Below are 26,625 nucleotides of genomic sequence, written 5' to 3' on the forward strand. Positions count from 1 at the left end.
AAACCAGGGATCCCCAATCCTGGTCCTCGAGGACCGGTGTCCTGCAGGTTTTCCAAGTGTCCCTGCTGCAACACACCTGATTCAAATCAGTGTGTATTTAGCAAACATGTGCAGAGCTTGTCTGAGTCTGAGTCAGGTGTGTTCCAGAAGGAACACTTGGAAAACCTGCAGGACACCGGTCCTCGAGGACCAGGATTGGGGATCCCTGGTTTAAACCACATTCTGTTATATTTCATTCATCATTTTTCATTTAATAAATGTAAATAATCTTTCATTAATCTGTTATTTCATTATTTTACCATTTAAAAAATATTTATTTGACATTTTCTTTGTGTATTTACTTATCAGTATAATTCCTGACTGTTTTAAAAGCATTTCTTTTAAATACTGACGTTTCTGAGCTTTATTTATATTCCAAATTGTTCCTGCAATAAATATAATAAGGCACACTGTACAAATGTGATTTTCCTTGAAGGGGCGAGAAGTATTGATATCGATATTGGTATCAGTCCAAATGTACCATAAACACATGGTATCGTATCGACAGAGAGAATTTTGTTTCCCACGTCCTTCCTCTCGAGACATTCAGCCGATATTAAAAGTCTACTTTCAGGTTCCTGAAGCTTCTTAGAAATAGAGACGCACCGATACCACGTCTTATCGAACCTAGTACAAGTAGACTCACATCTGAGTACATGACAGTACAGATATAAGGACTAAAGAATCCCATCAGAGTTGAGACCAGAACGTCAGATATGATGCCTGAGTGGTTGATGTGGGATAAGTCAGATGTTTCAGCCTCTAAACCAGGCTGGAAAACTTTCAGGATCTTCATCAATAAGGAGGATAAAGTGTTCTTTTGCTGAATCTGGTTCAGTGGTGTAACAAGGTACTGACATGTCAGAAGCAGCTTCTCTTCCAGGGATGACAGGCTGAGCTTCCATGTGTCTCCTTACAGGAAAAACAACCCGGGCAGACTGAAGACAGGGTGAAGGAAAGGTTTGAGCTTTAATCATGTGACATGTGAGAGCTCTGCATACCGTTCTTAGTGAGGATGACGGCGATGTACTGCTGGCTGAAGGTGCTGACGGTCAGCAGCATGGCCGGCCTCTGGGAGGTGACGAAGCTGAAGGCCACGTCCTCTCTGGCCCTGCTGTCGGAAGCGCTGGAGGCCTGGGAACTCTTGTTCTGCATCACTGAGAAGGGCTCCTGGAAGGTGTAGGTCACCGAAGACTCCCTGTCGAAGGACACCGACACCTCTGAAGGGAGGAAAACAGAGTTATCAGACATGCAGCAACTTCAATGGCTTCGTGAACAATAAGAGTGTTTGCAGCTGTGTTTTAGTTTCTTGCAAAATAAAACAATGTTTTTTAAAATTTCACCAAACTAAAGTTGTGATTTGCAGGTGGTTCCATTGATGTTCAGTGCATAAACAGCAGTTCTCGTAAAATTCCGTCTGCGGGATGAGATTTTATGAGGACTGCTTTTGCTCGGTTACCAGGTAGTCATGTAGCAATGTGGCCAAGTAGCCATGTAGCTAGGTCACAAGGTAGTCAGGTAACAATGCAGCCAGGTAACCAGGTAGCAAGTTAGCAATGTAGCTAGGTAGGCATGTAGCCAGGTGGTCATGTAGCAAAGTAGCCAAATTATCAGGTGGCCAGGAAACCAGGTAGCCAAGTATCCATGTACCCAGGTAGCAATGTAGCCAATTATCCATGTAGCTAGGTTGCAATGTAGCCAATTATCCATGTAGCTAGGTAGCAATGTAGCCAATTATCCATGTAGCTAGGTTGCAATGTAGCCAATTATCCATGTAGCTAGGTAGCAATGTAGCTAGGTCACCAGGTAGCCATGTAGCCAGGTAACCAGGTAGTGAGGTTGCAATGTAGCCAAGTATCCATGTAGCCATGTTATCAGGTAGTCAGGTAGGTATTTAGCCATATAACCAGGTAACCAGGTAGTGTTGTTTCAGAGTTATCTTGTGGAGAGTTTTCCACAGCTTTTCGAAGCCCTTCTCCCTCATTTCTCTTTCTAATTGTTATAAAACTCTGCATTTTGCTGTTGTTTGTAAAACCACCTCATAAAATCTTCATAGCTATATTAGAGATGTTTTTTTTTTTACAAGTGTAGGTGTTTCTATTGGCATTTATTTGTGATATTAATGTTTGTGTGATTCTGTGGGCGATGGAAATGTAGCTTATGGAAGTCTGACCGAAGCGAAGCCTTTCCTCAGAGGTGCGATGCTGTGAACACAAGCTCTACAATGACAGAGGAGTGGCTCTCTCCTCTACCTAAAAATAGCCGACATTAGTGTCCATCTTGCAGAGCTGCATCAAAACATGTTGCAGCATTTTATGTTTCATCACTTGGGGCAATTTATCAGATGGCTCCCTCTGGGGCCACAAAAGCCTTCAGACAACTTTCCCCTCATATGCAGCGCTGCTTCTCCAGACCTACATACTACTTTGATGTGTAAAATTGGCACAGCTCTCCTTTAAGGCAGCTGATCCTCCCAGATGACCGTACAACCCTAAAACAAGCCAGGAAAGCAGAGCGCGGAGAGTCCTCGCCCCAGCTGATGTTGTGTAAGCACCGAGGTGGAGATTCACGTCGATGTCCTCGTGCTTTCATCCCTCACTTCAGTGTAAACTTTAAAAATGGTCCTGATCAATAAGCTGCATGGTGTTACACGCTGCACCGTGTTTCTGTGATCATCCATCAGGTCTGCAGAAACACGCCGCTCGCCACACGCTTGTGGTTTCACCTTGGCGTTCAGCCGTCGGTTCACAATGTGACGACAGATTCACATCTTCACACATCTGCACTGAAACATGCTGAGGATGATCATCATCATCATCATCATCATCATCGTCACACAGCTGAAACGCTGCTAAACAGCCAACCTGAAGGAGATGAAAACAGGGTGGATGGACGAGGATGGTAGATGGAGATAATCATCATAAAAGTTATTAATTAATTAATTAAAAATAGATAAATAAATAAATGTAACTGAAATGATTTAATCGGAATAAAGAGAGAATGTGATTCAGGTCAGTAAAAGAAACATTAACATTCGGTCACATTTCAAACAAATTATCAATGTTTATTTATAAAATAATTCTTAAGTAAATAAATAAAATGTATATTAATTATGATTTAGATTTAAATGACTTAGAAGAGGAATATTTATTTTACTTTTAAATTTAAATAAAAATTCTTTGTAATTATATAATAAAACAAATGTATTTAATTTATCATTTGGAATAAATAAATAAAATGCAGATTAATAAAATAAAAAGATGTTTCCTGATAAAATAAAAAACAGCTAAAAGAAAAACAAAGTCTCTTTGAAAAAAAGTTCTGATTTCATGACTTGAACTCATTTACATATTTATATGTATTTTATTGATTTATTTGAGGATAAATTTGAACATTTATTGGAATTATTGACCTGACAGGTAATGTATTTGAACTAGCGCCCCTACAGGTGACAGGATGTAATGCATCGTCATCCTCATCATCGTCATCCTCATCATCGTCATCCTCATCACCGTCATCCTCATCACCGTCATCCTCATCATCGTCATCCTCATCATCGTCATCCTCATCACCGTCATCCTCATCACCGTCATCTTCATCACCGTCATCCTCATCACCGTCATCTTCATCATCGTCATCCTCATCATCGTCATCCTCATCATCGTCATCTTCATCACCGTCATCCTCATCATCGTCATCCTCATCACCGTCATCCTCATCACCGTCATCCTCATCACCGTCATCTTCATCATCGTCATCCTCATCATCGTCATCCTCATGATCGTCATCCTCATCATCCTCATCATCGTCATCCTCATCACCGTCATCCTCATCACCGTCATCTTCATCATCGTCATCCTCATCACCGTCATCCTCATCACCGTCATCTTCATCATCGTCATCCTCATCATCGTCATCCTCATCACCGTCATCCTCATCACCGTCATCCTCATCACCGTCATCCTCATCACCGTCATCTTCATCACCGTCATCCTCATCATCGTCATCCTCATCACCGTCATCCTCATCACCGTCATCCTCATCACCGTCATCTTCATCACCGTCATCCTCATCATCGTCATCCTCATCATCGTCATCCTCATCACCGTCATCCTCATCACCGTCATCTTCATCATCGTCATCCTCATCATCGTCATCCTCATGATCGTCATCCTCATCATCCTCATCATCGTCATCCTCATCACCGTCATCCTCATCACCGTCATCTTCATCACCGTCATCCTCATCATCGTCATCCTCATCACCGTCATCCTCATCACCGTCATCCTCATCACCGTCATCTTCATCATCGTCATCCTCATCATCGTCATCCTCATCACCGTCATCCTCATCACCGTCATCCTCATCACCGTCATCTTCATCATCGTCATCCTCATCATCGTCATCCTCATCACCGTCATCCTCATCACCGTCATCTTCATCACCGTCATCCTCATCATCGTCATCCTCATCACCGTCATCCTCATCACCGTCATCCTCATCACCGTCATCTTCATCATCGTCATCTTCATCACCGTCATCCTCATCACCGTCATCCTCATCATCGTCATCCTCATCATCGTCATCTTCATCACCGTCATCCTCATCACCGTCATCCTCATCACCGTCATCCTCATCACCGTCATCCTCATCACCGTCATCCTCATCACCGTCATCCTCATCACCGTCATCTTCATCATCGTCATCCTCATCATCGTCATCCTCATCACCGTCATCTTCATCACCGTCATCCTCATCACCGTCATCCTCATCACCGTCATCCTCATCACCGTCATCTTCATCACCGTCATCACCGTCACCCTCATCACCGTCATCCTCATCATCGTCATCCTCATCATCGTCATCTTCATCACCGTCATCCTCATCACCGTCATCCTCATCACCGTCATCCTCATCATCGTCATCTTCATCACCGTCATCTTCATCATCCTCATCACCGTCATCCTCATCACCGTCATCTTCATCACCGTCATCTTCATCACCGTCATCTTCATCACCGTCATCCTCATCACCGTCATCCTCATCACCGTCATCCTCATCATCGTCATCTTCATCACCGTCATCCTAATCACCGTCATCCTCATCATCGTCATCCTCATCACCGTCATCCTCATCACCGTCATCCTCATCATCGTCATCTTCATCATCGTCATCCTCATCACCGTCATCCTCATCACCGTCATCTTCATCACCGTCATCCTCATCACCGTCATCCTCATCATCTTCATCACCGTCATCTTCATCACCGTCATCCTCATCATCGTCATCCTCATCACCGTCATCCTCATCACCGTCATCCTCATCACCGTCATCTTCATCACCGTCATCCTCATCACCGTCATCCTCATCATCGTCATCTTCATCACCGTCATCCTCATCACCGTCATCCTCGTCATCGTCATCTTCGTCACCGTCATCCTCGTCACCGTCATCCTCATCATCCTCATCATCGTCATCCTCATCACCGTCATCCTCATCATTGTCATCCTCATCACCGTCATCCTCATCATTGTCATCGTCATCATCGTCATCCTCATCATCGTCATCCTCATCACCGTCATCCTCATCACCGTCATCCTCATCATCGTCATCCTCATCATTGTCATCCTCATCACCGTCATCCTCATCATTGTCATCGTCATCCTCATCATCGTCATCCTCATCATCGTCATCCTCATCATCGTCATCCTCATCACCATCATCCTCATCATCGTCTTGTCCTGATAATCCATCATTTCATAAACACGTTGTCCCCACAAACACACACACAGACACACGGTCGCTGATACGCATCTGGGTGCTGATGCAGTTACCATGACGACCACTAGAGGTCACATCTCCATCAAACGTGATCAGAAGTCCGGATGTCCTTCATGATCAGGAGCAAGACGATGCATTTATGCAGTCAGGATAAAAGATATTTGTCATTGGAATCTGCTGAACATGGAGTTTCCCTTTCACATGACGACAATGATGATGATGGTGATGAAGAGGAGGAGGAGGAGGAGGAGGAAGCATGGAGAGTTTCCGTGTGTGTATTTAATTCATCGCTTTGTTTGCTCAGCCTGCTCCTCGGCGCTCTCATCCTGCAGCAGATCATTTGTTCTAATGCATTTTAAATGTTCTGCAGCCAGGACGAGCACTCATCCGTCTCTCGCTCCTCCCGCCTTCTGATTGGTTCTCTGTAATGGAATAATCTTCTGATTGGTTCTCTGTAATGGAATAATCTTCTGATTGGTTCTCTGTAATGGAATAACCTCCCCGGCCATCAGTTTTCCGTTTGTTAAAATCAGCTTTAACTGAATAAAAGAAATCGGTGTTTCCTCACACACCTTGGTTGCAGGTGGTGCCTCCGTAGGCCGACTGCGAGCAGTCGCAGACGTAGCCGTTGCTCTTCTCGATGCACCTCCCCCGGTTGTGGCAGAGGCTGCTGGAGCCGCTGCAGTATCCTGGACAGCCGGCGCTCACGCCCGGCGTCATTTTGGCCCGCTCCTCCAGGTCGAAGGTAACGCCATTGACTGCGAGGGACCGGATGCAGCCCAGGAAGCCCCTCTGCTGGGACGCCGTCCCTCCTGTTGGAACAGGCAGCGGCGAGAGACAACCTTTAGTATCTGCCCCAGACCGAACTAAAGCCCAGTTTCCACCAGTTCGCTCCACGTCTTAGCTCCGTCCAATCAGCAGCCTCCGGCGGTTAAAAGTGGAGCAGTTCCCGCCTCATTCACTAGGGGCTCCAAAAGGGAGTCAATCCTCAAAGAGTCCTGCTACAAAACACATTTTAGCTTTAACAGGTCAACTTAGGTCAAGTCGCAATTCAACAGGAGCTAACCAGCTAACAGCTAACCAGCTAACAGCTGTAGGCAGTCTGAAGTTAAGTCAGCTCCACCTCTTTGCACATTTTTGTGTTTTTACCAAGAGAGCAGGTGGAACCAAAGTTACCTCTTCAGAAACCTACAGGTGACGTCACAGAGGCTCCGCCCATCTCCACAGAGCTAACTAGAAGCTAATGAGAGCTTACCAGCTAATTGAAGCGGGTGGGCTAAAGCTAAGGCGTGCTGTTAGCCGGTTAGAAACCACATTGTGCTACACTCCAGATCTCCTGCTGGTAAATTAACATCTAAATGGATTAGTTAGGCTGTAAACATGTTTATTTCTGTTGTAAACATGTTTATTTCTGCTGTAAACATGTTTATATCTGCTGTAAACAGGTTTATTTCTGTTGTAAACATGTTTATTCCTGCTGTAAACATGTTTTTGTCTGCTGTAAACAGGTTTATTTCTGCTGTAAACATGTTTATTACTGCTGTAAACATGTTTATTCCTGCTGTAAACATGTTTTTGTCTGCTGTAAACATGTTTATTTCTGCTGTAAACATGTTTATTCCTGCTGTAAACATGTTTATTCCTGCTGTAAACAGGTTTATTTCTGCTGTAAACAGGTTTATTCCTGCTGTAAACATGTTTATTTCTACTGTAAACATGTTTTTGTCTGCTGTAAACATGTTTATTCCTGCTGTAAACAGGTTTATTCCTGCTGTAAACATGTTTATTTCTGCTGTAAACATGTTTATTCCTGCTGTAAACAGGTTTATTTCTGCTGTAAACATGTTTATTTCTGCTGTAAACAGGTTTATTTCTGCTGTAAACATGTTTATTCCTGCTGTAAACAGGTTTATTCCTGCTGTAAACAGGTTTATTCCTGCTGTAAACAGGTTTATTTCTGCTGTAAACATGTTTATTTCTGCTGTAAACAGGTTTATATCTGCTGTAAACAGGTTTATTTCTGCTGTAAACATGTTTATTCCTGCTGTAAACAGGTTTATTCCTGCTGTAAACATGTTTATTCCTGCTGTAAACAGGTTTATTCCTGCTGTAAACATGTTTTTGTCTGCTGTAAACAGGTTTATTTCTGCTGTAAACATGTTTATTCCTGCTGTAAACAGGTTTATTTCTGCTGTAAACAGGTTTATTTCTGCTGTAAACAGGTTTATTCTTGCTGTAAACATGTTTATTCCTGCTGTAAACATGTTTATTTCTGCTGTAAACATGTTTATTCCTGCTGTAAACATGTTTATTTCTGCTGTAAACATGTTTATTTCTGCTGTAAACATGTTTATTTCTGCTGTAAACATGTTTATTCCTGCTGTAAACAGGTTTATTTCTGCTTTAAACATGTTTATTTCTGCTGTAAATGTGATTATATCTGCTGTGAAGTCGGTCTTTTTAACATGGGGATTGACTCCCTTTCGGAGCCCCTAGTGGATGAGGGGGAAACTGCAGTTTTTGGCTCCACAGTGAACCGCCGGAGGCTGCTGATTGGGTGAAACATAACAGACAAAGTAATGGACTCTGCGGGTCTTCAGGAAACACCGGGACAGCTGCAAATGTTTACCTCCCAGAGGTGGAAGAGTGATGGCACGGGATGCAAAATGAATCATACTGTTGTGCGAGTCGTTTATCTGAAGGAAAAAAAACACAAACCTGTGGGTATAATCTCCTTTCATGATGCCTTCAGGCAGACAAATGATGCTTGTTAAATCCTGTACTGTTTCAGATGAAGAGAAGCTCTGCCTGTGTAATGACTCTCCTCGTCTCAGATCTGACTACTTCAAGTCAAATCAAGCGTGCTTCTGCGACTTGCTGTAACACGGAGCTGTTTTTCTTGCTATTAACCCTTCCCGCCAGGGTCCCTACAGCAGGACTCTTATTGCAACACAACCCGCCTCCATTTTTCACAGGCTGAATGGATGTACAGGCTTCAGGTTCTGTTCAGACCGCTTTCTTTCTGTACAACAGAACATCCACATCTTCCTGCAGTAATCTGAGAGCTTCCTGCAGCTTTAACTGGATTGAAACCATAAATAACAAGTGTACATGCAACTAATCCATCCAGGGTCTCATGGCAACACCAGTAATCTCATTAAAAACATTCACAAAGTTGTTCCACCAAACAGCCTCCACTCCGACTCGTCCATCACACAGAACTCTGTGAAATATTACATCTTGCATTTAAAATTAGACGGATTTTTAGTATTTTTATCGTTAATTAATAACAATCAACTAATAAATGTGGACATGTGGACCAGATGAACCCAGAACTCCACAAGATTTATTTTCTAATCTGTAAAAAGGTTAAACTTGATTACCTCCTTAATACTAAACAGCCACAAGCAGCCATGTTGACTTCAGTTAATCCCTTGAGAACGTACAGTTTCAGTCACAACGCACATATTGTATTAATTATAACAAAATGTTTGGTTATATGAGCTGTATGATGGCAAGAATATTAACGTTATGAACATCGGCACCATTTACTCCAAGGATAATTCAACGACTAGTTTTAGCAGCTCCCATCACGTCTCAAACCTGCGCCAGCTTCTGCACATGGCCACGCCTCTTTTTAGTGTCTCTATACATGGCCCCGCCTCCTTACAGCTTCTGTTATCTAGCCCCACCTCTTTTAAGCTTCCCTGTTCCTGGCTCCCCCTCTTTTAAGCTTCCCTATACTTTGCCCCGCCTATTTTAAGCTTCCCTATACTTGGTCCCGCCTCTTTTAAGCTTCCTTGTCCATGGCCCCGCCTCTTTAAAGCTTCCCTATACTTGGTCCCGCCTCTTTTAGGCTTCCTTGTACTTGGCCCCGCCTCTTTTAGGCTACCTTGTAAAGGGGCTGTTCATAAACTCCACCAGATGTTTTGCAGCTGCTGTAGGAACTTGTCCTGTTTGGGTTTCAGTCTTGAAGATGACATTTATTCCTACGAGATCCTGTATGACCTTACGACCATCTCTGCATACAAGCCTTTACTGAATACTTCCACATAATCAAAGTACTAGTAAGAAAGTAACTTGTGTGGAAATACTAGTATGAATAAAATGCCAGAAAAAGATAATTTTTCTATTAAAAGCCATGATTTTATTGCTGGTCTCCTTCAGCTCTCGTCCTCCATCCACAGTTTTCCCTTCGGAGCGTCTCAGATTCTATAACAGCTTGTTTGGAGTCTTCGTCAATAACTCAAACAGAGTGAAAAATGTCATATTGAGAATCAATGTTGACATAAACAGATTCTTTAACGGTATTTATTTAACGGATTTGTTTTTCTGTCTGGAAGCTGCTGCACTGACGCAATTCTGATGGTTTCTGTGGAGCTGCAGACAGAAATGAGGCTTATTGATCACTCATGTGGATTTAAAGATGGATGATTACACATTATGCCTTTACTTTTACGTTTAAATGTAGATAAATGGAGAGACTAATGCAGATGGACAGAATTATCCAGATGTTCTGGAGCTGTGATGGTATTTTATTTTTCTCTACATGTTCATATTCTTGTTTTCTCTACTGACCAGCTTAGTTTTTCTGCTTTTCTCATCTTTGAAATGTAGAAGCAGACGACAGTTTTTCCCTAAAACAGCTGAAACATGGACTCACATGTCCACAAGACATGCGTCCTCTGTCCCTTTGTCCACAAAAGTCCTTTCCTATCTGTCATCTAGAAATATCTGTTGAATTTACAGATGATTCTCTGAAGGAGTGGATGCTGCTTTTATACCCAATCCTGGCACCCAAATCAGTCACCAGTTAATCTGCTGGTTGGAGAATCTTCCAGAGCCACCTGACTAAATATTCTAGAAACCTTCGGCATTTGCTGTTTTCCTTGTGTAAATGCATAAAATATTTGTCAATGTTGCTCTTATACCCAGTCCTGGCACCCTTTCCAGTTACCAGAAACAATAGTGATAAAAACAACAAAAACATTCCACTATTTTAATTTGCTTCAATAAGCTGTGGGAATTATATTTCTTATCTAATTTAAGTTTGTTTTATTTTATTTTGTTTACATTATTTAGGGTTTTTACAACAATAACCAGAGAAAACTGAACTGACACTGATATTATTTGGAGATTCCCAGAGGATTATCACCTCCATTTGTCCTTTAACTCATCTTATAAATGATTTCTATGCTAAATGATCCATTTGGTGGATGAACTGTGGCCTAAAATGGAGATAACATGAAAACCACCAGATTTTTATAACCTAATCTCTTCCACAGTGTCATTAAAGAGACATTTAAATGTCATGGTGGCGACGTCTGCAGCAGAGATGTGACGGGCAGAAAGAGAGCGGCCATGCACTTTAACCAGGCCAGTAATGAAAAAACAATAAAATAAATTAGTTTTTTGGAAATTGGTTTCTTCGTAGGAAAGACTTGCATAGCTTAGCACAACACAGCGATGATGGATGTTCGTTTAAAGAGCTTTAATCTGCACAGCGGCTGCAAGGAGATAAATCTGAGTGTGACTACATGAGAGAATAACTGGGCTGTTCAGCGTGAGGCAACCGGAGGAGCTCACCTCCATCTTTTATTCCCCTGTTCAAACGCTTGCATATATGACACAGAAGTCCCAAATATTAGAGCCACGGGAAACTATTCATCAATTTAACGGCCTCTTTTACATAGAAGGAGTGCCGTGCTGGATCTTATGGCAAGTTTAGGAGCATCATAAAACTACTAGGATGTCCCCATCAGAAGTGGAGTTTATGACTCAGCCTGATTTGACAGTCACAGTTCAAACATGCTGGAAAGTGTGAAATAAATCAACCGCAGCTTTTCCACTTGTCGTGATGAGTGTTTATTGTGCTGAAAGTCTGCACTCAAACTCTGTAGATGAGAGAAAATTGCAAACAAAAGCAGCTTGAAATTTTGCTTTTTTCTTCCACTTTCATTTTGGTTTTATCAAACCAAAACAGCCACTTCTGACTTTTTGTTTTGCAGGCTGGAATCTTGAACATGTCATTCATATTTCTAGAATTCAGCCTCTTGAATTCTGCACATTGTTGCAATTTTAAGCAATCAATGCAACTTTAATGAAGCTTTGACCAATCATTGCTCTCCTCGATGCTGTTATAAACACATCATCAAGTTGACCTCTTATTTTTATGCAAATGTATGAAAGAAAGTTGAAATATCTGCCATCTAAAATCACTAGAAAGGTCAGTCATGAGTTTAGAACGTTCATTCAAAGATCTGGAAGTACAGAAATATAAAACTGGCTCAATGAACAGAAAAAGCAAACAGAAATAAAATGCTTGGAAAGATAAACTGAGAAAGAAATTTCAAGAATGGCAAAAGAGACACAACTATGGCTGTTAAAACAAAAGGAAATTCTTAAATAAGTGAATTGAACTGAAAAAGACATGGAAAAGTACATGCATTTATTTTTAATTTAGGCAGTTTAAGACCACCAAACATAAATTTCAAAATGTATGTATTTTCAATCAAGAACGTTTGATTATTAGAATCTAAATTTGAGCCAATTGGTATAAAAATAAGTATAGTAAATTTTAAAAATTTCAAAAACCCCTCCCACCAAAAAAACCTATAATTTTTCACACAACCATTAACAAAATGTGCCACAAAATCAAACATTTTAGGCCAAAACAATAATTTACAAAAATCAGAAATCCTAGAGGGACAGTTGATCAGGTCTTTCTAAATGTTTATCTTTAGCTTCTTGTTATAAATATGTCTTTTTCCCTCTACCTGCCTTTATTTTCTGTGTTACAGCCCACCAAACAACAGAAATTGGGGGCTCGTCCGGGATGTGATCAACCAAAGCTGCTTTCATATTTTCTTTACATGACATATGTCATTAACTTGATCCTTGTTTGTTTAATTACAAACATTGAAATGTGCAAGAAAATCCCCACTAGGCCGTGCTGTCGCATAAAACATCCAGATACAGTCAAAACTCTTCATCAAGGATGTTGGAACAGAGTTTTATTAAATTTCAGCTGGTTTGAAAATCTGTCGCAGCCTTTTGCAAAATCTTTAAAAACTTGGCGGGACTGTTTTTGGGAATATTTCTGGTTTTGTGTAAGTATTTAACATCCTAATCTAATTTTTTATATTTCTCTATTGGAGTCAAACAAACATATTCATAACAGAAGTTGGGGGCTTGTCCGGGATCTTTTTGATTAGCAGACCGAAATTTGAAATTTTCAATAAAATGCATAATTTATGCTGTTTTTTCCTTTAATTAAAGGTTTTCTGTAAGACTTTTCTTGGAACTCGGGGGTTTTGGTCCTGCGTATTTGTTCAATGCAGGCAGGTTGCAAAAAACAGTAAACACAATGAGCAGTGAATTCATCTCAGATTTTCATCTTAAGCTCTTTCTTGACGTCTTAGGTAAACATTGTGAGGTTTTTAAAAGAACGCGGTGGGAGAATGGATAAAAACTCATGATTACATGATGAGAAATGAACCAAACTGACTCTCGGCTGTGATGTCGGTCGGAAGCTGATGATCAGTAAATCTACAGAAAGAGCTTTCAGCTAATCAATCTGATTAGTGTTGCACTGAGAATGTAGAGGATATTAGTATGCTCAGAAATAAAATATGACTTTATTATTATGGTTAGTGATTAAAGGGAAGAAAAAGTCAGGACAGAATGATCTCCGTTCTCTCATTAACGATGCTGCAGTGAATCCTACAGGAGATAATAAAGGAAGTATTGCAGCTCCTTTCCTCTTATCATGGCTGCTGCTCTGATTCTTCCAGTTCATTTAATCAAAGACCCTTCCTGAACAGAAAGGATTATCTGACTGGACCTCCCAGATGCAGCCAATGAAACCAGCCAGGACAGACATGTCCAGTTTGGGTCTCCAGGGCTGCCATCCTGCAGGTTTTAGACGTTTCCCTGCTTTCTGGAGGACTGCTGAAACTACTAAAGGTTAACAGAAGTATCAGTTGCTTAATACTGTTCTTGCAAACTTTTAAAGATGTAAAAGTTTTTGTCTGGAAACTCAGAGGTGCTCGTGCAGCGTTAATGGGTTTAATTCTTCGGAGAGGAGTTGGGACAAGGAAACCAATAAGTCGTTTGTTTTCACAGATCTGTGTTTATTTTCTCTTTTGTAAGAGTTGTTGCTCTTTAATAAGGAAAAAAATCATTCTTTACTGATTACTTGATTAATAAATGGCATAAATGACTTCCACAACGATCAATATCTGTGGCTGAGCTGTCAATATAAATCCAATTAGTACAAGGAACATAGGACAATAAGTTTACTGGTTATGGAGTCATGTGGGACCCCAGTGTGGTCTCCTGAGGTCGTCACTAGTCGCTGCATCGGCAGATTCAAGCCATCCTGTCACTGAGATTCTTGTCGTTTATTCATAAACCGCTGGCGAATGCTCGTAACTTCCAAAGGCGAAAGCCAGGATGTCCACGCTGACCCGTCTTCAGCAGGACAATGAGAACAATGCAGAGACCTGCTGCCTGTTTGACTGTTCCAGTCGGAGAAAAGTCTCGTTTCACGGCTTTCCGTGAAGAAAAACCAGCGATCTGCTGAGTTTTATCAACCAATGAAATCCAGTCAGACCAGCAGGTAAATGGCCGCTACGCCAGACGTCCAGTAGCTGCGTTTCCATGACATTTTTTGCTACATAAAAGTGATATTTGTAAGTTTCGACAAACAAAGATTGCGATTTGCAGGTGTTTCCATTGAACCGTGTTTAGCGCATCAGCCTCAAGTCTCGTAAAATCTCGTTCCTCTCGCAAGATTTTACAGAAGTTGCAGCTTATGAAAAGTAGCCACGTAGCGTTATTTTGGGGTTTTTTACTTGCTGCGGAGAATTTTTCACGACTTTTCAAAGCTTTTATCTCCATATTCTTCCTAAAACTTTGAAATTCGCTGTTGTTTGTTCTGCACCGCGCCATCTTTACCGGATTTTAACTGGTCACATGACCCTCCACGTCACTCGTAAATGCGAAAAAGTGTTTTTGTTACACTTTGCGATATATTTCTGTATCAAAACATCTGAAAAACCACCTCATGAGAGAGTAAACCTTTTTAGCTAAACTTTTTTTGAAATGTAGGCATTTCCATTAACGATTTTTTCGTGCGATATTTAGTTTTTGCGGAGTTCTAGGTGTAACGGCAACACACCTTGTGTTTGGGCTTAAACGGGACGTTTTCTTTCCGAACAAGACGCCTTCGGACATTTCGTAAGCGGAACATGATGAATAAGTCCGTATTCTCCTCAGTCCACATCCGAGAACCAGGAGTTCAGTCCGCTGGTACCAGGTCTCTGACGCCCCGCTGAAGGGGAGGTGGAGCCAACATATGAAGAATGTTTTATTCAGTTTATTGGGCAGGTTTGTAAACTTGGTAATCTCTCTTTAACTGCACTTTACTGCCCGCTTTATGTACCTGAGCTTCTGCAGCACGATGCTCCGTGGAGACCAGAAGGTCTGCGGACCAGATCCTGTTGGCAGTGCCGACAACTAGACTCAGAACTAGAGGAGATGGAGCCTTCCTCTCTGGTAAGACCAGTTCTAGTCCAGTCTGAAAGCCCATGACTTCTCCCTGGCATTTAAAACCTCAACAGACATGATTTCTTCATTTCTTTGTCTAGTTTACAGATTATTTTTATTTTCATTGTTTTTATTTGTGTTTTATGGCGTTTTATTGTTGTCCCCTTGGCACCCCTTCTCATGGACCAAAGTTAGATCTTATTATTAGTATTTATACTTTTATTTTAACTTTGTTCAGCACTTCGGTCTACGGAGGTTGTGTTAAATGTGCTGTACGAGTAAAATTTGAATGAAATTTTTTAATATTTTGCCCAAATTTAAAAAATATTCTGCATTAAAGGAGAAACTACGGTGCAGATAAACTCTTTTGGTGCTCTTCATCTACGAATGACGTAGGCGTTAATCCCCAAAGGATCTGCTGTCTCTCTGCCTGAAATGTGATTGGAGGGCTGCTGGATTGCTGACAGCTGATTGGCTCCTCGCCGTTATTTTGGACCCGGATCTGTTCTTTGACTCGCATCTAAAACAAGTTTCCAGGACCAGCATGTTCCGCCTGTGCAGCATTCCTTCGATGAGGAATGTGATTACTGATTGGCAGCGCCGATGTAAAAACCTAAAGAACTCCGACCTACGTCGGCGTGTCGGGGAGAAATCCAGGTGTGTTAAACTGATTTCTCCTGATTAAACACAATCAGGTTCTGCAGCTATCAGATGGAGAATCTAATGACGATGTTTCCTACGTTGGAACGGACTCAGACTGAAGCTGCGTTTAAACCTCAGCTCGGGTTTCTGCAGCAGGAAACTGCCGAGAAGTTTTCCACGAACATCTGAAAGAATAAAGACGGTTTTACTCAGCAGAGAATGTCCCGCCTCCCCCCCCCCTGGATCTGGTTTTCAGAGTGGACCCTGACTGGTTTCCAGGACCGGGACTGATACGGATCAGATGGAGGACTTGCTGGACCTGCTGATGGGACCGTGTCTGGGAAGCAGCTGCGTAAATAAAGCTGAACTGATCCTGAGGAGGGAAATTCTCCTCGCAGGAAGAGACAAGCGATGCTGGATTAGCATTCAGCGGACCACCAGGATCCAGGACCACGCCTGAATGCTGATGGCACATATTGTTATTCCGCCAGCATCGCCCCCCTCCTCGTCTGGTCTGAAACATTCATGGCAGAGGCGCGTTGGGTGTGATGGCGGCTTACCGACGAACAGCTGGCTGCTGAGCTGCAGGCGGAGGTGTCCGTCAGCCGGAGCCTCCAGGAAGCGGAGGGGCAGCTGGTCCACCTGCAGGGAGGCCTCCTTCACGTTGCGCTCTGCCCTCACGTAGTGCCACTGCCTGTCGTTCAGAGGGAGGTGGGACTTCACGGACAGGACCGCCGGGCCGTTGCCCACATCGAAGGAGAACGTCACCACGGAGGGAGCTGGACACACAGACAGCAGTCAGACAGACGCCGCCTTTCTGATGCAACCGGATACGAAGCTGCTGGAAACCGGACCGAGGGGGGGGGGGGGGGGGGGGGGGGGGTGCTGACAGCTCGTCAATATTTCACAGCGTCTGTGATGCTGCAGTAATACGGCTTCACATTCCCTCCCAGATAATCAACAACTCCGCAGGATTTCTAGCAGCACCCCGCTTCCTTCGCTGGTCGTCAAGGTGACGCCCGGCGCCATCACTTCCTGCAAACCTTCCGCTGACACACGACAGGCACACTTCGCAGCAGACGCCGTGTTGCAGACGGCATGCGGCTGCAGACGGCATGCGGCTGCAGACGGCGTGCGGCTGCAGACGGCGTGTTGCAGACGGCGTGTTGCTGCAGACGGCGTGTTGCAGACGGCGTGCGGCTGCAGACGGCGTGCGGCTGCAGACACCGTGTTGCAGACGGCATGCGGCTGCAGACGGCGTGCGGCTGCAGACGGCGTGTTGCAGACGGCATGCGGCTGCAGACGGCGTGCGGCTGCAGACGGCGTGCGGCTGCAGACGGCGTGCGGCTGCAGACGCCGTGTTGCAGACGGCGTGCTGCTGCAGACACCGTGTTGCAGACGGCATGCGGCTGCAGACGGCGTGTTGCAGACGGCATGCGGCTGCAGACGGCGTGCGGCTGCAGACACCGTGTTGCAGACGGCATGCGGCTGCAGACGGCATGCGGCTGCAGACGGCGTACTGCTGCAGACACCGTGTTGCAGACGGCATGCGGCTGCAGACGGCGTGCGGCTGCAGACGGCGTGCGGCTGCAGACACCGTGTTGCAGACGGCATGCGGCTGCAGACGGCGTGCGGCTGCAGTCGGCGTGCTGCTGCAGACGGCGTGTTGCAGACGGCGTGTTGCTGCAGACACCGTGCTGCAGACGGCGTGCTGCTGCAGACGCCGTGTTGCAGACGGCGTGCGGCTGCAGACGCCGTGTTGCAGACGGCGTGCTGCTGCAGACGCCGTGTTGCAGACGGCGTGCGGCTGCAGACGGCGTGCGGCTGCAGACGGCGTGCTGCTGCAGACGCCGTGTTGCAGACGGCATGCGGCTGCAGACGGCGTGCGGCTGCAGACGGCGTGTTGCAGACGGCGTGCGGCTGCAGACGGCATGCGGCTGCAGACGGCATGCGGCTGCAGACGGCGTGCGGCTGCAGACGGCGTGCGGCTGCAGACGGCGTGTTGCTGCAGACGGCGTGTTGCTGCAGACGGCGTGCGGCTGCAGACGGCGTGTTGCAGACGGCGTGCGGCTGCAGACGCCGTGTTGCAGACGGTGTGTTGCTGCAGACGGCGTGCTGCAGACGGCATGCGGCTGCAGACGGCGTGCGGCTGCAGACGGCATGCGGCTGCAGACGGCGTGCTGCTGCAGACACCGTGTTGCAGACGGCATGCGGCTGCAGACGGCGTGCGGCTGCAGACGGCGTGCGGCTGCAGACGGCGTGCGGCTGCAGACGGCGTGCGGCTGCAGACGGCATGCGGCTGCAGACGACGTGCGGCTGCAGACGCCGTGTTGCAGACGGCGTGCGGCTGCAGACGGCGTGCGGCTGCAGACGGCGTGCGGCTGCAGACGGCGTGCGGCTGCAGACGGCATGCGGCTGCAGACGGCATGCGGCTGCAGACGCCGTGTTGCAGACGGCGTGCGGCTGCAGACGGCGTGCGGCTGCAGACGGCGTGCGGCTGCAGACGGCGTGCGGCTGCAGACGGCGTACTGCTGCAGACGGCGTGCTGCAGACGGCGTGCTGCAGACGGCGTGTTGCTGCAGACGGCGTGCTGCAGACGGCGTGTTGCTGCAGACGGCGTGCTGCAGACGGCGTACTGCTGCGGACGGCGTGTTGCTGCAGACGGCGTGCTGCAGACGGCGTGCGGCTGCAGACGGCGTGCGGCTGCAGACGGCGTGCTGCGGACGGCGTGTTGCTGCAGACGGCGTGCGGCTGCAGACGGCGTGCTGCGGACGGCGTGTTGCTGCAGACGGCGTGCTGCAGACGGCGTGCGGCTGCAGACGGCGTGCTGCAGACGGCGTGCGGCTGCAGACGGCGTGCTGCAGACGGCGTGCGGCTGCAGACGGCGTGCGGCTGCAGACGGCGTGCTGCAGACGGCGTGTTGCTGCAGACGGCGTGTTGCTGCAGACGGCGTACTGCTGCAGACGGCGTGTTGCTGCAGACGGCGTGCTGCAGACGGCGTGCTGCTGCAGACGGCGTGTTGCTGCAGACGGCGTGTTGCTGCAGACGGCGTGTTGCTGCAGACGGCGTGCTGCAGACGGCGTGCTGCAGACGGCGTGCGGCTGCAGACGGCGTGCGGCTGCAGACGGCGTGCGGCTGCAGACGGCGTGTTGCTGCAGACGGCGTGCTGCAGACGGCGTGTTGCTGCAGACGGCGTGCGGCTGCAGACGGCGTGCGGCTGCAGACGGCGTGTTGCTGCAGACGGCGTGCGGCTGCAGACGGCGTGCGGCTGCAGACGGCGTGCGGCTGCAGACGGCGTGCGGCTGCAGACGGCGTGCGGCTGCAGACGGCGTGCGGCTGCAGACGGCGTGCGGCTGCAGACGGCGTGTTGCTGCAGACGGCGTACTGCTGCAGACGCCGTGTTGCAGACGGCGTGCTGCTGCAGACGGCGTGCTGCTGCAGACGCCGTGTTGCAGACGGCGTGCTGCTGCAGACGGCGTGCGGCTGCAGACGGCGCCGCTGGAGGTCCGACACGCTGTGCAGACCTGACAGGACGCTGCTCGCCCAGACTAGACGCGCTGCAAACGGCTTCACTCACAGCTCAGCTCCACTCGGACGAAGTCCTTCAGACCCTGGTTCTCCAGGAACACCCCCGACGGCGTGCTGGTCTTAAAGTAGAAGGAGATGTCGGAAGCCAGTTCCGCCTGCAGCGTGGGGAAGTACAGGTAGGACGACTCCTGGTAGAAGGAGGCGGCGTTCCAGATCGACTCTGTAGGAGGAGGAGGAGGAAGAGGAAGAGGAAGAGGATGAAGAGGAGGTGGTCTGAACAAGTCCTGCTAACACCAACATGTTCCTGCTCCAAAGCGAAGCTGGAGAACTCGGTGGGAAGGTTCTACGGTGGCCCTGAAGGACAAACTGCAGCTCCAGATGAGCTTTTGCCGCTTGTGAAGACAAACGTCTTCACACATAATTATAATTCTAATATGATTATAATTTCCAGCGTTTCGTCACGTTTAAACGTTTTGGAGACGAAACGCCCAGAGAACATGACTCAGCGTGTGGACGGCGCCTGTTTCATGGAGCGGAAGCAGAGAACTGCACGGTTACTGGTTTAGCAAGGAGGGGCCAGCTGGTGTCAGTTTGGCACAGTGTGGCACGGTTCGGCACTGTTCTACACAGTTTAGCATGGTTTGGAACGGTTTAGCTCAGTTTGGCATAGTTCGGAACAGTTTGGCATGGTTTAGCACAGTTTGGTACGGTTGGGTTTCGGATAAAACAGCCATTTATCATCATATGAATACGAAGCACGTTGATGCGTCCCCTACATGTTTATACGTGTTTTAACCAATAACGGCCCAGTTGCTTCGGTGACATCATCATCTAATTTGCATAATGTTGTCATGGACGCTGCAGCGAGGACGGTTAACGTTGTGAGAGCAGAAAACTGCCGTAAATATATTTAAAACAAATAAAACTTTTCTCTGTCGTCATGACAACACAGAGCAAAGCGTCTCCCGGATCCGGATCGGACCAGTTTTACCGTTATGGATCTGATCAAACGTGGATTATTTATCAATCAGGTTTTCCAGTTTTTTTCCTCTGAAACAAACATGAAATAAATAAAACCAACGAAAGCTTGAAGCGCTGATGTGTTTGTTGTTTGTTGAGGCAACGACGTTTGTTGGAGGCGAACGGAGAATCAGGGATTCTGTTTGCAGCTTCATCATCACACTCCTCTGCCAGCTGACGGTTTTATTCTCCATCTTCAGACAAACGTTTCAGCGTCGTTTGTCTGAAATCCGCCTCCATCTGCGGCTCAGTGTGTGTGCGGATCACCTACTGTCTCCATAGCAACGCAGAGGACCCACGAGGTAGACGGCCTGCGAGCCCGTCCTGTTGGTGTCTCCGATCAGGATCTGGCTCACCGGCAGGTGGTCTTTGTAGGACAGGACTCCTGTGTCGTTGGCCCTGCCGGAGACAGAAGCAGAAGCATGAGCAGTCAGGCAGGCCCTCAGGGGCCCTCAGGGGTCCTTCAGGTCCCTCGGGGGCCTGGCTCCGCCGTGGGGGTCGTTTAGTCTCCATTAGCAGCAGACAACACAGTGTGCTCTACGTCTCCAAGGAGACCAGAACTCCTCACCATGGAGACGGCATCCTCAGGATGAACATGATGCTGGTGTGATGGATAAACAGGGAGGAACGTTTTACTGTTTACTAACAAACAAACAAACAAACCATCCATCTGTCCATCCATCCATCCTTTCATCCATTTATACATCCATCCATCCATCCTTTCATCCATTTATACATCCATCCATCCATCCTTTCATCCATTTATACATCCATCCATCCATCCTTTCATCCATTTATACATCCATCATCCATCCTTTCATCCATTTATACATTCATCCATCCATCCTTTCATCCATTTATACATCCATCCATCCATCCTTTCATCCATTTATACATCCATCCATCCATCCTTTCATCCATTTATACATCCATCCATCCATCCTTTCATCCATTTATACATTCATCCATCCATCCTTTCATCCATTTATACATCCATCCATCCATCCTTTCATCCATTTATACATCCATCCATCCATCCTTTCATCCATTTATACATTCATCCATCCTTTCATCCATTTATACATCCATCCATCCATCCTTTCATCCATTTATACATCCATCCATCCATCCTTTCATCCATTTATACATCCATCCATCCATCCTTTCATCCATTTATACATTCATCCATCCATCCTTTCATCCATCCATTTATACATCCATCCATCCATCCTTTCATCCATTTATACATCCATCCATCCATCCTTTCATCCATTTATACATCCATCCATCCATCCTTTCATCCATTTATACATCCATCCATCCATCCTTTCATCCATCATCCATCCTTTCATCCATTTATACATCCATCCATCCATCCTTTCATCCATTTATACATCCATCCATCCATCCTTTCATCCATTTATACATCCATCCATCCATCCTTTCATCCATTTATACATCCATCCATCCATCCTTTCATCCATTTATACATTCATCCATCCATCCTTTCATCCATCCATTTATACATCCATCCATCCATCCTTTCATCCATTTATACATCCATCCATCCATCCTTTCATCCATTTATACATCCATCCATCCATCCTTTCATCCATTTATACATCCATCATCCATCCTTTCATCCATTTATACATTCATCCATCCATCCTTTCATCCATCCATTTATACATCCATCCATCCATCCTTTCATCCATTTATACATCCATCCATCCATCCTTTCATCCATTTATACATTCATCCATCCATCCTTTCATCCATCCATTTATACATCCATCCATCCATCCTTTCATCCATTTATACATCCATCCATCCATCCTTTCATCCATTTATACATCCATCCATCCATCCTTTCATCCATTTATACATCCATCCATCCATCCTTTCATCCATTTATACATCCATCCATCCATCCTTTCATCCATTTATACATTCATCCATCCATCCTTTCATCCATCCATTTATACATCCATCCATCCATCCTTTCATCCATTTATACATCCATCCATCCATCCTTTCATCCATTTATACATCCATCCATCCATCCTTTCATCCATTTATACATCCATCATCCATCCTTTCATCCATTTATACATTCATCCATCCATCCTTTCATCCATCCATTTATACATCCATCCATCCATCCTTTCATCCATTTATACATCCATCCATCCATCCTTTCATCCATTTATACATCCATCCATCCATCCTTTCATCCATTTATACATCCATCCATCCATCCTTTCATCCATTTATACATCCATCCATCCATCCTTTCATCCATTTATACATTCATCCATCCATCCTTTCATCCATCCATTTATACATCCATCCATCCATCCTTTCATCCATTTATACATCCATCCATCCATCCTTTCATCCATTTATACATCCATCCATCCATCCTTTCATCCATTTATACATCCATCCATCCATCCTTTCATCCATTTATACATCCATCATCCATCCTTTCATCCATTTATACATTCATCCATCCATCCTTTCATCCATCCATTTATACATCCATCCATCCATCCTTTCATCCATTTATACATCCATCCATCCATCCTTTCATCCATTTATACATCCATCCATCCATCCTTTCATCCATTTATACATCCATCCATCCATCCTTTCATCCATTTATACATCCATCCATCCATCCTTTCATCCATTTATACATTCATCCATCCATCCTTTCATCCATCCATTTATACATCCATCCATCCATCCTTTCATCCATTTATACATCCATCCATCCATCCTTTCATCCATTTATACATCCATCCATCCATCCTTTCATCCATTTATACATCCATCCATCCATCCATCCATCCATTTATACATCCATCATCCATCCTTTCATCCATTTATACATTCATCCATCCATCCTTTCATCCATCCATTTATACATCCATCCATCCATCCTTTCATCCATTTATACATCCATCCATCCACCCTTTCATCCATTTATACATCCATCCATCCATCCTTTCATCCATTTATACATCCATCCATCCATCCTTTCATCCATCCATCCATCCATTTATACATCCATCCATCCTTTCATCCATCCATCCATCCATTTATACATCCATCCATCATCCTTTCATCAATCCATCCATCCGTCCATCCATCATCCTTTCATCCATTTATCCATCCATCCATCATCTATCCATCCATCTATCTATCCATCCATTCATCCATCCATCCTCCAGGTCCAGTATGAGACTCCTCTGTCCTCCAGGGAACCATGTGGACTCGGCTGGACTTCGGTGTAACTCTGAGGGCCTGAAAGGTGCGTTTAAGTGCGTTCTGTATAAAACAGCGCTGCTTTCCGGTTCTGTAGCGTTCATCTTGAGTGACGGCGCGCTCGCTGTGAGGTGGAACGGATGAAGGGAGGAAGACAGCGTACCAGGCGTCTGTGTCCGCGTCGCAGTTGCAGAAGTAGTTCATGTCCATGCAGTTCTCCTCCAGGCTGCAGGAGCACTGCTGGACTCCAGGCAGGTAGCCTCCCCAGTAGCTCCTCCTCTCTCCGTCGCGGTCCAGCCACCAGGACAGCGGACTGCCGTCTGCAACACAACCGCAGAGAAAAACTCACCAATTACGCCACATTTTCTTCATATCGCAGCAGAGGAACTTTTGCTGAGCAGTGAAGTCATAACTCATCACATCCACTCAGAGTCAGGTGGTCCGGCTTCAATCATCCATCACGCAGCGTGACCCTGCATTGCAACGAGGCCGGCCAGCCAAGAAAAGCCCATTAAGCCCAACGTCACCATATCCTCCTGCATACATTACAGCTCCATTAAGCAAAGCTTGTCGTGTGGATGCAGCGCCATGGGGGGGGGCAGACAAGCACTACCTGCGTGTGTTTGTCCCTGAATGAAGCCTTTTAATGGGGTCATTTGAGCAGGAGTGGAGGAATGGTTGGAGCCAGCATTGCGTACATTTGCATGATAAAAGCCGTCCCTGAACCAACGTCCCTCTCATTCTTCTGCCTCGCTTTCAGGACGCCGAACGGGTTCACAAACAAGAAAAGGCAACGATCAATAGTTCCTGCAGGAGAGGTCACCCTCTCTCTCATATCGCCTCATATTGACACAACTTATTCTCATCAAGCAAGAGAAGGCGTCTCCCTGTTCCTCCCGACGCAGGAAGACCCGCATCGAAGGCGTCTCCCTGTTCCTCCCGACGCAGGAAGACCCGCATCGAAGGCGTCTCCCTGTTCCTGCGACGCAGGAAGACCCGCATCGAAGGCGTCTCCCTGTTCCTCCCGACGCAGGAAGACCCGCATCGAAGGCGTCTCCCTGTTCCTCCCGACGCAGGAAGACCCGCATCGAAGGCGTCTCCCTGTTCCTCCCGACGCAGGAAGACCCGCATCGAAGGCGTCTCCCTGTTCCTGCGACGCAGGAAGACCCGCATCGAAGGCGTCTCCCTGTTCCTCCCGACGCAGGAAGACCCGCATCGAAGGCGTCTCCCTGTTCCTCCCGACGCAGGAAGACCCGCATCGAAGGCGTCTCCCTGTTCCTCCCGACGCAGGAAGACCCGCATCGAAGGCGTCTCCCTGTTCCTGCGACGCAGGAAGACCCGCATCGAAGGCGTCTCCCTGTTCCTCCCGACGCAGGAAGACCCGCATCGAAGGCGTCTCCCTGTTCCTCCCGACGCAGGAAGACCCGCATCGAAGGCGTCTCCCTGTTCCTCCCGACGCAGGAAGACCCGCATCGAAGGCGTCTCCCTGTTCCTCCCGACGCAGGAAGACCCGCATTGAAGGCGTCTCCCTGTTCCTCCGACGCAGGAAGACCCGCATCGAAGGCGTCTCCCTGTTCCTCCCGACGCAGGAAGACCCGCATCGAAGGCGTCTCCCTGTTCCTCCCGACGCAGGAAGACCCGCATCGAAGGCGTCTCCCTGTTCCTCCCGACGCAGGAAGACCCGCATCGAAGGCGTCTCCCTGTTCCTCCCGACGCAGGAAGACCCGCATCGAAGGTGTCTCCCTGTTCCTCCCGACGCAGGAAGACCCGCATCGAAGGCGTCTCCCTGTTCCTCCGACGCAGGAAGACCCGCATCGAAGGCGTCTCCCTGTTCCTCCCGACGCAGGAAGACCCGCATCGAAGGCGTCTCCCTGTTCCTCCCGACGCAGGAAGACCCGCATCGAAGGTGTCTCCCTGTTCCTCCCGACGCAGGAAGACCCGCATCGAAGGCGTCTCCCTGTTCCTCCGACGCAGGAAGACCCGCATCGAAGGCGTCTCCCTGTTCCTCCCGACGCAGGAAGACCCGCATCGAAGGCGTCTCCTTGTTCCTCCCCGACGCAGGAAGACCCGCATCGAAGGCGTCTCCCTGTTCCTCCGACGCAGGAAGACCCGCATCGAAGGCGTCTCCCTGTTCCTCCCGACGCAGGAAGACCCGCATCGAAGGCGTCTCCCTGTTCCTCCCGACGCAGGAAGACCCGCATCGAAGGCGTCTCCCTGTTCCTCCGACGCAGGAAGACCCGCATCGAAGGCGTCTCCCTGTTCCTCCCGACGCAGGAAGACCCGCATCGAAGGCGTCTCCCTGTTCCTCCGACGTAGGAAGACCCGCATCGAAGGCGTCTCCCTGTTCCTCCCGACGCAGGAAGACCCGCATCGAAGGCGTCTCCCTGTTCCTCCGACGCAGGAAGACCCGCATCGAGACGCAGGAAGACCCGCATCGAAGGCGTCTCCCTGTTCCTCCCGACGCAGGAAGACCCGCATCGAAGGCGTCTCCCTGTTCCTCCCGACGCAGGAAGACCCGCATCGAAGGCGTCTCCCTGTTCCTCCGACGCAGGAAGACCCGCATCGAAGGCGTCTCCCTGTTCCTCCCCGACGCAGGAAGACCCGCATCGAAGGCGTCTCCCTGTTCCTCCCGACGCAGGAAGACCCGCATCGAAGGCGTCTCCCTGTTCCTCCGACGCAGGAAGACCCGCATCGAAGGCGTCTCCCTGTTCCTCCCGACGCAGGAAGACCCGCATCGAAGGCGTCTCCCTGTTCCTCCGACGCAGGAAGACCCGCATCGAAGGCGTCTCCCTGTTC

The 26,625-nt window shown here is 47.1% G+C and overlaps 1 protein-coding gene across 1 annotated transcript in view; it reads right to left on the reverse strand.

Moving 5' to 3' along the window:
• The window catches only part of cntnap5a (contactin associated protein family member 5a), a 177,171-nt gene that overhangs the window by 19,711 nt on the left and 130,835 nt on the right, over positions 1 to 26,625 (reverse strand). Inside the window, 6 exon segments of the mRNA XM_079254873.1 lie at positions 1,041 to 1,259; positions 6,393 to 6,632; positions 16,572 to 16,790; positions 19,589 to 19,759; positions 20,831 to 20,958; positions 23,993 to 24,149. Of these exon segments, the coding sequence (XP_079110999.1) occupies positions 1,041 to 1,259; positions 6,393 to 6,632; positions 16,572 to 16,790; positions 19,589 to 19,759; positions 20,831 to 20,958; positions 23,993 to 24,149 (1,134 nt within the window).

Source organism: Telmatherina bonti, assembly GCF_933228915.1.
Source record: "Telmatherina bonti genome assembly, chromosome: 15".
Classification (NCBI taxonomy): domain Eukaryota; kingdom Metazoa; phylum Chordata; class Actinopteri; order Atheriniformes; family Telmatherinidae; genus Telmatherina; species Telmatherina bonti.